The sequence below is a fragment of the Periplaneta americana genome, chromosome 17, assembly GCF_040183065.1.
Source record: "Periplaneta americana isolate PAMFEO1 chromosome 17, P.americana_PAMFEO1_priV1, whole genome shotgun sequence".
In the NCBI taxonomy this organism is placed as follows: Eukaryota; Metazoa; Arthropoda; class Insecta; order Blattodea; family Blattidae; genus Periplaneta; species Periplaneta americana.
The window spans coordinates 7,980,644-7,993,019 of NC_091133.1; the positions used below are offsets into that span (position 1 = coordinate 7,980,644).

Genomic DNA, 12,376 nt, shown 5'->3' on the forward strand with positions numbered 1-12,376 from the left:
ATTGTTCTTTCGCAATATAAATAATCTGTATTTTATGTAAGTAATTATTATAACACAAATAACCATTTTCTTTGTAAAATAGATTATTTTATTTAGATAATTAAATACATATTATAATATCTTATATTAATTAAACAAACCGATATTTATCATTTATATTCTGTTATCGTTCTTTAGTGATACTGTATAAATAATATTCAAGTTATTTATATTGTAATCGTTCTTTAGCGATATAAATAACATACATTTAATAATAGGTTTGAAAAAATCCAGTTGCATAATACTGGTATTAGTTTTTCTTTTCTTATTATTACATTATACTGTCTTGAACCACAATAAAATGAAAAGGAGTAACGAGGAATTGAACCTGAGATGTTGACATCTAAATTCCGACGTTCGTCCGCTGAGCTACGAGGGCAGAAGTGTGGAAACATTTTCGGAAAAATTGGCCAGATCACATCTCTAAGATTTTCTGATGATTCGTAGAAGCTAGTCCAGGATGCGGGGGAAAGGCTAATTGGGATTTCCCGGTCTGTGATCGGGTCAAACATCCTGATAGAACTAATATTTAACCCTTGCCGTGACTTTCGGTGAAGTCCGGAGGGCCCAATTAGTCAAATCCACTCTCCTCATCTCCACGCTTGGGCCCCCTGGAATCTAATAAGATGCGAAAGAGATATTGGTGTGCGGAAAGCAACGGGATGTTACCGCATTTAGGCCTATCCTTCCCAAGAAAAGCTGCAAACATGAACAAAGGAAGCTTTTAATAGAAGAAGAAGGATCTTCTGCGGACCTCTGGAAAAAGAACTAAGGAAGAGACTAGTGAAGTGCTTTGTGTGGAGTGTGGCATTGTATGGGGAAGGACATTACGACGAAATGAAGAGAAACGAATTGAAGCATTTGAAATGTGGATGTGGAGAAGAACGGTGCGTGTGAAGTGGAGAGACAGAATAAGAAATAAAATTGTGTTTGAAAAAGTGGGTGAAGAAAGAATGATGCTGAAACTGATTAGAAAGAGTAAAAGGAATTGGTTGGGTCTCTGGTTGAAAAGAATAATAGACGACAATAGGATATGTGGATCATATGCGGAGACTAAGAGGAAGGCAGAAAATAGGAAAGATTGGAGATTGCTGGGCTTGCAATGAAAGACCTGTCCATGGGCAGAACACTTATGTATATATGTTCAGAATGCTTGGAATATCGTGTCTAAGAACAGTCGCTATTTGCAAAGACTAGTCGATTCCATGCCCACTCGATTGCAAGATGATCGAGATAAGAGGAAGATAGACTAAATATTGAATTGTGGCTTTTTGTTTGTTTGTTTTTTTTTTTTTGAACGCTTAATTGTTTGAATGTTTTAAGGCCGACGCCAGTAAATTTGTTTTGTTTATGCCACGAAAGATATTTTTATTGAGAATAAAATCTTTTTTCTTTCCATTTGCAGCCACAATATCATAATGATAAAGTCATGGCATAATATATTAATGAACCTGATGTTAATTACTAAAATAATCGTAAAAGAGAAAGGAGGCATTATGTATAGTTCGTCTCTCTCAAAAACAGAACAAAAAAGAACATAAAAAGCACGAAGTTGTAGTCGAACGCAGGACCTCACGAATAAGAGGCCGGAATGCTAACATTACGCTATCGAATAACACACATAATACTTCAATTATAACTGTAGATATCAGGCAACGTGGTCCAACAACATGTAACATCGCCTGTCTCCGAATTGTAGCGAAGATACCCGAAGGGAATTTTGTTTCAGGAGAGCGGCCACTTTTTCTTTTGACAACTGTACACTAATTCCATAGGAGTGGTATGGTAAGTGTTTTGTCTAAAATTAAGGAAGGTAGATGTGCTAAATTAAAATCACAATATAAATTCTTTTTTATTAAACCTCAAAATAGCTTCCATTCTAAACTTAAAATGTTGACGCGAACAGATTATGTTAACATGTAAAATTCTCTTCTCATTAAAATAACACAGTTTTGTAATTATTTCTGCAATAATTTATGCAATAAGAAGTGAACGGAACTTATGGACACATTACACTAAATAAAGCTTAGCAGTGATACGCAATAAAGTTATAATATAATATTTCACTGAGCTCCATATACTGAAATAGAAAACCCAAACAAACATTACGACCTGTTACAGATTGAGAAGGCATTGACTGTGCCGTATTTTGCATTTTTGTGAAAAGCTATGTAAACTGTGAAATGTTCGTTATCGGTTGTAATAACCATAAATGGGTAAAATACAATAATTTGAAGAATAATATGGAACAAGGAGACGTTTGTAGTATTGTAAATTGTAAGAAAAATAGGTTAGAGTTATCCTTCTTTCGAAAGATGCAGGAAGGTGAGTTTATAGAATATAATATATATTTTATGTAAATAATATATAAACCTCATATATTTCATATTTCAGTAGTGGAAGGAATGTGTTAAATTTTTCAAACGAACGCAATATCGAAAGTACAATCTTACTTTTATCGTCTGCTAGGGAAAGAGTCTGTGATGACGCGATAGTAGCGATCTTGATGGTGAGCAACTGTCTACGTTTGCATATTTAGTAAGTATTGAGCTTCGTGACTGTATATACTAGACTGTTATTACAGAAGGTTTACTCGTAAATTATTAAAGGTAGGATGTCCATTTCTTCTGCATTGAAACGGTAATTTTATGTAGAGTAAGAATATAAATGAGTGAATATTTGAGTTATTTATTTACGTATATTTTGAATATATATATTTTTTGACTTCCCTAAATCATACAGTTATCTTCAAAGTCACTGTGGTTCCCTCTTAGAAGGAGATGATGGAAAACGTTTTCAAACTTTGTGCGCATTCGTGTTTTTATAGTAAGAATCAATTTTCGAAACTTGCATCTTACTTTTATGCAACGTTCACTATCTGAATTGACTAATTCGATCGCATATTTACTGCAGGTGAGATGATCACTTGACTTCCTGCCGCTGTTAAGTGAACTTATAACAGTAGGCTATGTAGTTCTCTTAGGAGCATAATTCTCATTACATCAGTATACTGTGTTATACTTATTAATCATCCATTAAACTCAGTGATCCCAGTGTTCAATTATATGTCTGTCAGTTACGTAAGTGAAAAGAAAACATACACAGTTGCTCTTCCATGAGAATCGAAAAATTTTCAAGTGAATATACGCAATTAATATAAATATTATGCAACTTATAAGTTACTGAAAGAAAAATGTAGATTTACCCTTATATTTAGTGTACAAAAACTTTCTGTATCATTTGTGTAAGTGTTTGGTATAGTAGGCAAACAGAGTTTATGGAAGTGACCGATGCTTAAACACATTTCAATGTCGTCATAAATTAGTATCTGTTAGGAACTTGAGGGAACTCACAGTTTCTATTTGTCACAAATTAGGTATTCCTGAGAGTAAGAGCACTAATTCCATAGGAGTGGTATGGTAAGTATTTTGTCTAAAATTAAGGAAGGTAGGTGTGCTAAATTAAAATCACAATATAAATTCTTTTTTATTAAACCTCAAAATAGCTTCCATTCTAAACTTAAAATGTTGACGCGAACAGATTATGTTAACATGTAAAATTCTCTTCTCATTAAAATAACACAGCTTTGTAATTATTTCTGCAACAAATTATGCAATAAGAAGTGAACGAAACTTATGGACACATTACACTAAATAAAGCTTAGCAATGATACGCAATAAAGTTATAATATAATATTTCACTGAGCTCCATATACTGAAATAGAAAACCCAAACAAACATTACGACCTGTTCTAGATCGAGATGGCATTGACTGTGCTGTATTTCGCATTTTTGTGAAAAGCTATGTAAACTGTGAAGCCGCAAGATTATGTTCAGTTTACAGGAACTGTTGGTTCCGAAGTATATGCTCCTTCTGTACAAGAGAATGTCAGCAAAATAGTGAAACCCATTAAGTAGTGGCAGTGATGTGGAACCCTGCTGTAGCGTCAAGTGTGACAAAAGTTACTGAAATAGAAAATTATTCATTTGAATAAATAAGAAAACTGTACTGATGATAGTGGTAGTTCCTCACTGAAGGAGGAAAAAATTTTCAGAAGATATATTCGAAGAAGAAAGTGTAAAATATAAGCATATTACTGAAATATACCATTTTTGGAAATAATGAGAATACCTAGCAGGAACTTTTGGACGACATAAAGAGAAATGTTTCTAATACAAAAAATAGAAGTTATGATATTCAAATTTTAACATTACAGCATTTGTCTTGGGCGATAATGAAAACTGAAAGACTTCAAATGTAGGCTAAGTAAACCCATGATACAAATCATCTATGTGCTAGGAAGAGTAGAATAAATATTGAGTACTGCACACAAGAAGAAAGAGAAATCTCTACCACAGTCCACTGTAAACGTGATGACACTGAAGAATTCACGGGAAAAACGATGAATGTCACAGTTTTCTTAAGGTTGATGTCATTATCTAATTTAATGGATCACTGCGAAATTTAATGTTGTTCTTATGAAAAATTGTATAAAGGATAATTATCAGCACGAATACAGTAATCCTTTCCTTTATTTTCTATAGAAACAGTACTACATATCTTGCAGTTATAGACTCAATTAGATCATTATCTAATCCTTAACAGAAATGTGACATTTATCGTTTTTCCCGCGAACTCTTCATATTTCTGTGGGTCTGAGGAGGTCAGTTGCAAGATAAAAGGGGAGAAAGATTTTGTCACAATTAGAAAGGGTATTTCGAAAACGAAAGTGACCTGTAAAATAGGGTTTTAAAAATTTTCTGTTCTAAAACCGGTGTATTGTGCGTTAACCAGCTCCCCTGCATCCATACTATGTGTGCAAAATTCACGAGAACACAAAATTAATTATAAACGGAGCTAAATTACTCGGTATAACCAATAAGCAAGACGAGTAGCTGTGAAGGCTGTATTGCTGGTACAATTTGCAATCCTCCATTGTCGTCTTCCCATTTAGGAAACTGCAATGAGTGTGCTGGGACATCCGAGTGAAAAAATTCAATTTCGCACCACGTTGGTGGAAGCAGTGATGGATAAAGTGACATACATACTATGGATTTCATTAAAAAAAAAAAAAAAAAAAAAGAAAACCTTAAATACTTTAGAAAAGGAAACAGAAGAATTCATAGCTGTATTCATTGAAAAAATAATTTCGTTAAAAGTGTATGGTTTTATAGCCAGCTGCAGCTTTTCGTCTCTCCTCATACTTCAATACATTCTTGGGTTGCGTTCCCTGTTAAAATTTCATATGACGAAATTCTGGCAAATGTATTTTAAATGGCTATTTTTTATAATGAACAATGTCAACTGGAGGGCCGGATTTAGGTATACTGCCGCCCCTAAGCAGTGCTAAAATTTACCTCTCCCCAACTCCCATAATTATTTAATAATATTAACACAGTAAAGAAGTTATTGTTAACCTTCGTATCCCCCAGCTTTAGTTATTCAACAATAATATCATACATCTTGATTACACAACTTTTAACACTGTATCACTTCGGTATGTGTATGATAAGAACTTTCTTGTGTTAAATTTTAACGTACCTTGTTAACATGTTTTGACCTATTTTGGGTCATCTTCAGAACTGGTCGTTGTTGGTCTTGGCACCTCTTGTTTCCTGTGAAGGTGCGTTCGTAGTGTAGAGTCAAAGAGTGTATGTGTTTTGAAGTTGAGTTGTGTGTTGAGAATATCGTTGGGGTGTGTTTTCGTGTGTCTGTATATTTCATATTGTTCTAGTGTGTTGAGTTTCTGGCTTTTTGGTTGGATGTGCAATATTTCCATGTCTGTGTTGATGTCTCTGTAGGTGTGGTTGGCATTTGTGATGTGTTCTGCAAATGTGGAGGTGTTTTGTAATTTTGTTATGGCTGTGATGTGTTCTTTGTAACGTGAAATACTAGATTTTAATACAAGGAGGCAGGCCTACAATGGTCCTTATGTTCTTCATAATTAATTTCTTATATGTTTGTTCTTAGGTGCTTCTTTTACTGAATCCAGAAGATACGGCCTCTATTAATTCAGCAATATTGGCTGCAGATGATGTAGGAATTGAAAGTGAACTTTTGTACATAGGTGCACACATCAAGACACTTCCTGAAACAATAACCAAACTTGAGGAACGTGGTCTTCAGTTCACTACTGCAGTGAGTTTGTTGAACACTGTCACATCTTTCAGCAAAATACCAGGGTCATTGGGGAGAATTCTAACAGAGAAGATGAAGAAAATTGAGGAACGAAATCCAGGTTTGGAAACAGTGAATAAGATTAGTGGAATTCTACAAGGTGAGCGCCAGACTGTTCAGAATTACACACCTAAAGAAATAGCAGCTTTTAAGTACTGCCCGTGCCTCACTTCCTGAGCTGTTTCTTTGTGGGGTGAGATGCAAAGAGCGTGAGTTGGAGGTTCTATAATGCTTACCTCATGTGGAGTTATACTACCCTGCGTTCAACACATCGGCCTTTTCAGTATTCCTTTCGTTAGCTATGGAGCAAGTTCAGCCATCGACACACGAACACCTCCAAGAAGGAAGAAATCGTCAGTTATTCATAGCGGTGAACGTGCTATAATAGCAAATGTTATTAAATGTTGTGAGAAAGAAAAGGAGAGAAGTCGTTTACTGGTAAATCTGAACAATCCTACGGAAAGAGCTGCAATATATACGGGCAAGAGTGTGAGTTCCATTAAAAGGATAAGAAAATTTAGTGCAGAGAATCCTGAAGAGCCACATTTTTACCCTTGGAAAAACAAGGTAAGTTACTTCCATAAAATTGTAATTTTAACGAAGATAGGATTGTTTAGGTTGCGTCGGTAGCACAGAAACGCGCGAAATTAACTTAATTCAAGTATGCCTACAGTATAGTGTACAGTGCATATTGGTTCCGAAGTTTGAAATGAAATAATATGCAACAATTTTTTGAACACGTTGTTTAATGTACTTTCACAGAAATCTGAAATCTTCTGTAAAATGTTGCATTATAGATTTTCATTTTCAGTGACACAGGTAGGGTTTACCGTTTATAATTGGTAAAACATTTATAAGTAAGACAGTTTCATACAGTGAAACCTATTCAAGGTGGAAGTGACCTGGTCCTATTTTTTTTTTGTTCCGGACAGGTATCTGTATTATTCAGTTATGACGTTAAAATTGAGTCTTTTATTATTATTTACGTAATATACTGTAAAAGAAACGGTATAGTAGAATAAACTGAATCGTAAATACTGTAAGGGCTATTCCATCTCAAATCGACAGCAATATAGAGAAAATTGACCTTGCAATTTTTAAATACAATGAAACTTTTTTTGTCCGTAGACAACTGTGATACAATGCTTTGTGCAAAGTTTGAGGCATCAGAACTTCATAGTGTTTAAATTAAAAATATTTAAATGTATCGTATTTTCATAAAATTAGCAACTTTAAACTGTTGTGGCTCCGAAACCCTTTCACCCAATGATCAAAATCATGGTTTATTTTGATGCTGAAAAGTTAAAGTTTATATTGACATGTAAACAGTTTTTCTTACTTTTTATGGAAATGGAGAAATTTAGATTTTTCTTCATATTTTTAAAATATATGGTTAGATTCCGCATTGAAAGTACAAATAAACACATTTTTTACTGGTGCACCGTTGATAAGAAAGTATTGAAAATATTAAATAAAGAAAATAAATAGTACGCGCGTGAGCTACTGTGAGGTGGGATCTAGCCGAGGGAAGCAAGGCCAGGAGACAAACACGTGATGTATCGTCTACTAGCGCATAGCTGGGCTAGCTTTATCACAGGTTTTCATAAACACAAGAGTAAAATGACGCCCAACGCTCGCTTATCTTCAGCTCTCGGCCAGTGCGTGCGGTACTGCGCCGTTCAAGTCTAGGCGTGTGAAAATAATTTATTTAATACCCTCGAAACTTATTGCCGAGCCACTAAGCAAACAATGCCGAATCCCTCTTAATAATGCAAGTTTTTTTTGTGAATATTTTTTTACATTTTTACAAATGGGCAAAAAGCCTAAAAGTAAGTAAAATCAGATTGTCTGTTTCTCTGTATACAATAAAACTTCTTATCAAAACCTACCGAATGTCAGCTTTAAAATGAGCTCTCGTTCAATGTTCTGCAGTAAATGGTTCCAGAGTTCTGAGTGCTGAAAGAGGCTTGTTTTTCTGAAATACGCTAAATTTGTCGCTCAACAATACGAAAACCGTTTGACTTTCGATAGTATATTTTTGCAAATGCACTCTCCTCAGCACCTTGTATAAATGGGGAAAAAATTAGGGCATAAAAATGCGAGGTTTTTTACTGATCGATTTCATATGGAATAGCCCGTACATAGTCCACCGCTGTGAAGGAACGGTTAGCATGTCTGTGTTCAAATTCTGGTTGGGACAAGTCATCTGGTTGAGGTTTTTTCTGAGGTTTTCCCCTCACCCCATTAAGAGCAAATGCTGAGTAACTTTCGGCGTTGGACCCTGGACTCATTTCGCTGGAATTACCAACAGTAATCTCACTACAGTGGGATATAATTGACTATTATACGATTAGAAGAATGTATATAAAGATTAGAAGAAATAAAATACTCTAATACAATAAAATATTAACTGACTTGCCAAAATTCTATTTCATTAATATTACCTTCACCAAAACGTTTGAACAGAGCCGCCATTTTCAATTGACTATCACTCTCATGTTGTTTTATGTCTAGATATTAATGTAATAACTATGTAACCAATTGTATTCAATTATAATTAAAGTCTGGCTGGGTAGAAGAGAAGGCCTACTGGCCTTAGCTCTGCCAGATTAAATAAATAAATTTATTATTATTATTATTATTATTATTATTATTATTATTATTATTATTATTATTATTATTATTATTATTATGCGGTAAACAAATGACGATAGCAAAGCATGTTTTATAGTACCATAAAGAATTTGCAGTTTCAAATGTTGGCAAACAAAGAAACAAATGGTAGGGTAGTGACATAAAAAGTAGCAATAAATGGCCATGATTGGTTGAAACACGTCCTTTCGTACCAGTTTTTTGGTCAAAGGTAGTATGACGTAGTAAAAGTGTAATAGTCACCTTAATTTCACTCAGATGCTAGATAACAATAGCAGTCGATAAAGTGTCATAAAATAGCATATATAATACTGCACATAATTATTATTTTCTTACGAAATAATAATCATGAGCATTGTGATATCAAACCGTTGAAGGGAAAATTATAAAAATTAATTGCTTCTGTGTAAATTGACCCATTTATGATAAGTCCTTATTTTTTAAAGTATCGTACATATGAGCTTTCTACAACTCAACTTAATCATTATGTCTCGTACCGGTACACTTTTTCTCCTTTTCCTGTAACTGCATAACTTTTACTTTATCGCATAATTATAGTGCCACCTTTTTACGAGACATTTTTGTATCACAAAATCACTACACTTGCGCTCTCCTCAGCCAGAAGGCATTTGTGTGAAGCATGGAAAATCTTTGAAGGGGTTCGCCTGCCTAACCAAAAGGGTAGTAAAATTTATGACGCTAGCTCTACCCTTGCACCCTACAACATGCTGCAAAGAAAACTTGTTTTTATTTTAGTGAGCGACATATTTCGTACTGTCCGTTACTCAGGAGAAGATGGGCAAGAATGTGACCTTCGTGACTATCGCTGTTGATTATTATAAACATCGCTCAGATAAGCATCCCAGTAGCCAGGTTATTACTCGTGCAGGAAACATGAGTAACAATGCGTATGGAAATTAAAGCTAAGTTGAACAGAAGGAGACCTAATGTTTCCGCTAACTACATTACAAATATTGACATGTTGTCGTACGTTATCTGTTCACATCCCTTCCTCTTCAGTCCGCTCTCGTCTTCTCCTGAGTCACCGACAGTACATTCCTTGAATTTACACACCGTTTCAAAATGTAGAAGTATGTTCAAATAATATTTCAGTTTTGAATAGTAGCAGACAGTTTCCGTTTCAGCGTTGCACAGTTTCCGTTTTAATCGGGAAAAATTATATATAATACATACTGGTAGGACCTACGAGACCATTAAATTGTTCCAAAATAGACAGGATCCTGGATTATTCATGTTCTGATTTGGACAGGTTTCATATATAATTTAAAATAACGATTTAATTTCGTTAAAACATTATTACTTTATGTAAACATTTGTTTTTAAGGCATTTGTAAATAAAATTAGTGCAAGTTTTATATTAATAATTATACTTTAATTTCAGACCCAAGACACCCGACACAGGAAAATTTCATATCGATGATTTCGATACGAGGGTCATCAGGGATACTATTGAGGAGTTCTATACTAAAAAAAAATTGCTCCTACAGTAAAGAAACTCTTAGTAATTCTTCAAGAAAAGATAAAATGGAAATGGAGTTACTCGACTCTTATAAGGGTTTTGAGAGAAATTGGATTTGTGTGGAAGAAAGCACACAATAAGAGACTATTTCTTGTCGAGAGGCGGATATTGTCACCTGGCGGTGTAATTATATTGAAACGTGAGGCAACTTCGCGACCAGGGAAAGGAAATATTTTATTTAGATGAATCTTGGATTGACAGCAACTTGACGATGAATAAGTGTTGGCAAAAGTTCGGAGATGTGCATGGAGTTACAGCATGGAGCAGTGCATCCAAGAGACTTGTAATTGTGAATATAGGATCGAGGAAGGGGTGTCTCCCGGGTGCAGTGTTGCCAATTCAGCGGTTTTCCCGCTAAATCTAGCTTTTTTGGATAATCGTCTCGCGGGTAAAATTATATCATCCCGCTTAGCGGGAATTCTAGCGGTTTTTAATCTTTGAAGTTTCTGAAAAAAAAAGTATTTATATTATCGTTATTGTTGTTTTTGCAAGTTTAATACCGGTCGATTCTAACAATCGGACAGTAAAAAATGTAAGTGTGGTGGCATTCTAATTAAACGTTAAACATCGAACATCTGCTATCGCCATGCACTAGTACTTCACATGATCAACAAAGACTTCAATAATATAATATATTAGAAATTACATACAGACTAAATTCAATTGCTTAAAGAATGTTATTTGTGTAAGACGTGTACCATGACAGTGTTAACTATTACTCGTTTTATAAATATACCGGTACAATATCGTTAAACCTTTCTCTATGCTATTTATCCGTAAATAATTGAGATGTGGGGCCTCAAGATCAGCAACGGTTTCGTAAAGAGTGGCTACGTGAAGTGTAACATAAAGACAAACACAATTGAATTCTGGAGCGAAGTAGCCATTTACAGGGACGCATCTAATATAAACCCTTTTCAAGATTTGCTTGATCTTATTGTTTTCTTGGTCTAATATTCAAGCGAAGAGAATATTTTTTTAGTATGATGAATGTCGTGAAGTCTACGAAAACGGATGGGGACAGAATTAATGGATGCAATAATTCTTACAATACGAGCAGGTCTGGATCATGTGAACAAGTGTTGCAAGAATTATCAGGTACAACCAGAAATTTTGGAGAAAAAATAGGTACCTTGACTACGTACAAAAATGAAAGTGGACAGGCTAGGAATAACTTACTACCCAGGGGACCTCACAGTCACAGTATTATATTCCTGCCTTAGAAGGTTCAGATGGAGATGATCCAGAGGAGCTGCTAATTTGAATTAATGATTTTTAAATTACATGTTTCTCATCAATACTAATTGCATGCGTATAAAATTGAGTGTCTTACATTGTGCCGAAACGAAAGCTTCATTGACCAGCATCTGCGAAAGTTAAACTTGTGCGCTATACCACTTATTTTATTATTATTATAAAATTGAATAATAAATACGTATGAAATCTAGAGATTTTTGTTAGAACAACTGTTGGCAACACTGCCCGGGCGGGCAGTTAGTGTTTGAGGCTGGGACAGCAAAGGGTGACTATCACGGGCAAATGAATGCTGATAATTTTGAAAAATGGGTGAACGATAAGGTGCTGCCAAATTTACCCATAGGAGCAGTAGTTGTAATGGACCGTCACAATACGCAGTGAAAAGGGAAATGGTAGCATGGCTGGAACATAAGAATGTACGTTGTTCTGAGGCTATGAGGAAGAAAGATCTTTTTGCTCTGGTACAAAAACATAAACCTGAGACAAAAATGTATCGTGTAGACGAGGTATTGAAAGAAAAAGGTCACAAGGTTGCTCGTCTACCTCCCTACAATTGTGATCTTAATCCAAGTGAACTTGCTTGGGCGAAAGTCAAGAATTTTGTCCGCGAACATAATAAATCAGGAGATTTATCCCTTACGGACCTAATACGCCTGGCGGACGAAGGAATTTCCTCTGTGACAGCAGAGGATTGGGAGGGCTACTGCAAGC

At 35.0% G+C, this 12,376-nt stretch overlaps 1 protein-coding gene across 1 annotated transcript in view; it reads left to right on the plus strand.

Annotated features, from left to right (window-relative positions):
• Nucleotides 1-8,711, plus strand: part of LOC138693189 (zinc finger protein 235-like) — a 34,647-nt gene extending 25,936 nt beyond the window's left edge. Inside the window, exon 5 of the mRNA XM_069816927.1 lies at nucleotides 6,010-8,711. Within this exon, the coding sequence (XP_069673028.1) occupies nucleotides 6,010-6,025 (16 nt within the window). The 3' untranslated portion in view covers nucleotides 6,026-8,711. The remainder of the gene's footprint in view (nucleotides 1-6,009) is intronic.
• The last annotated feature ends 3,665 nt before the right edge of the window (nucleotides 8,712-12,376 follow it).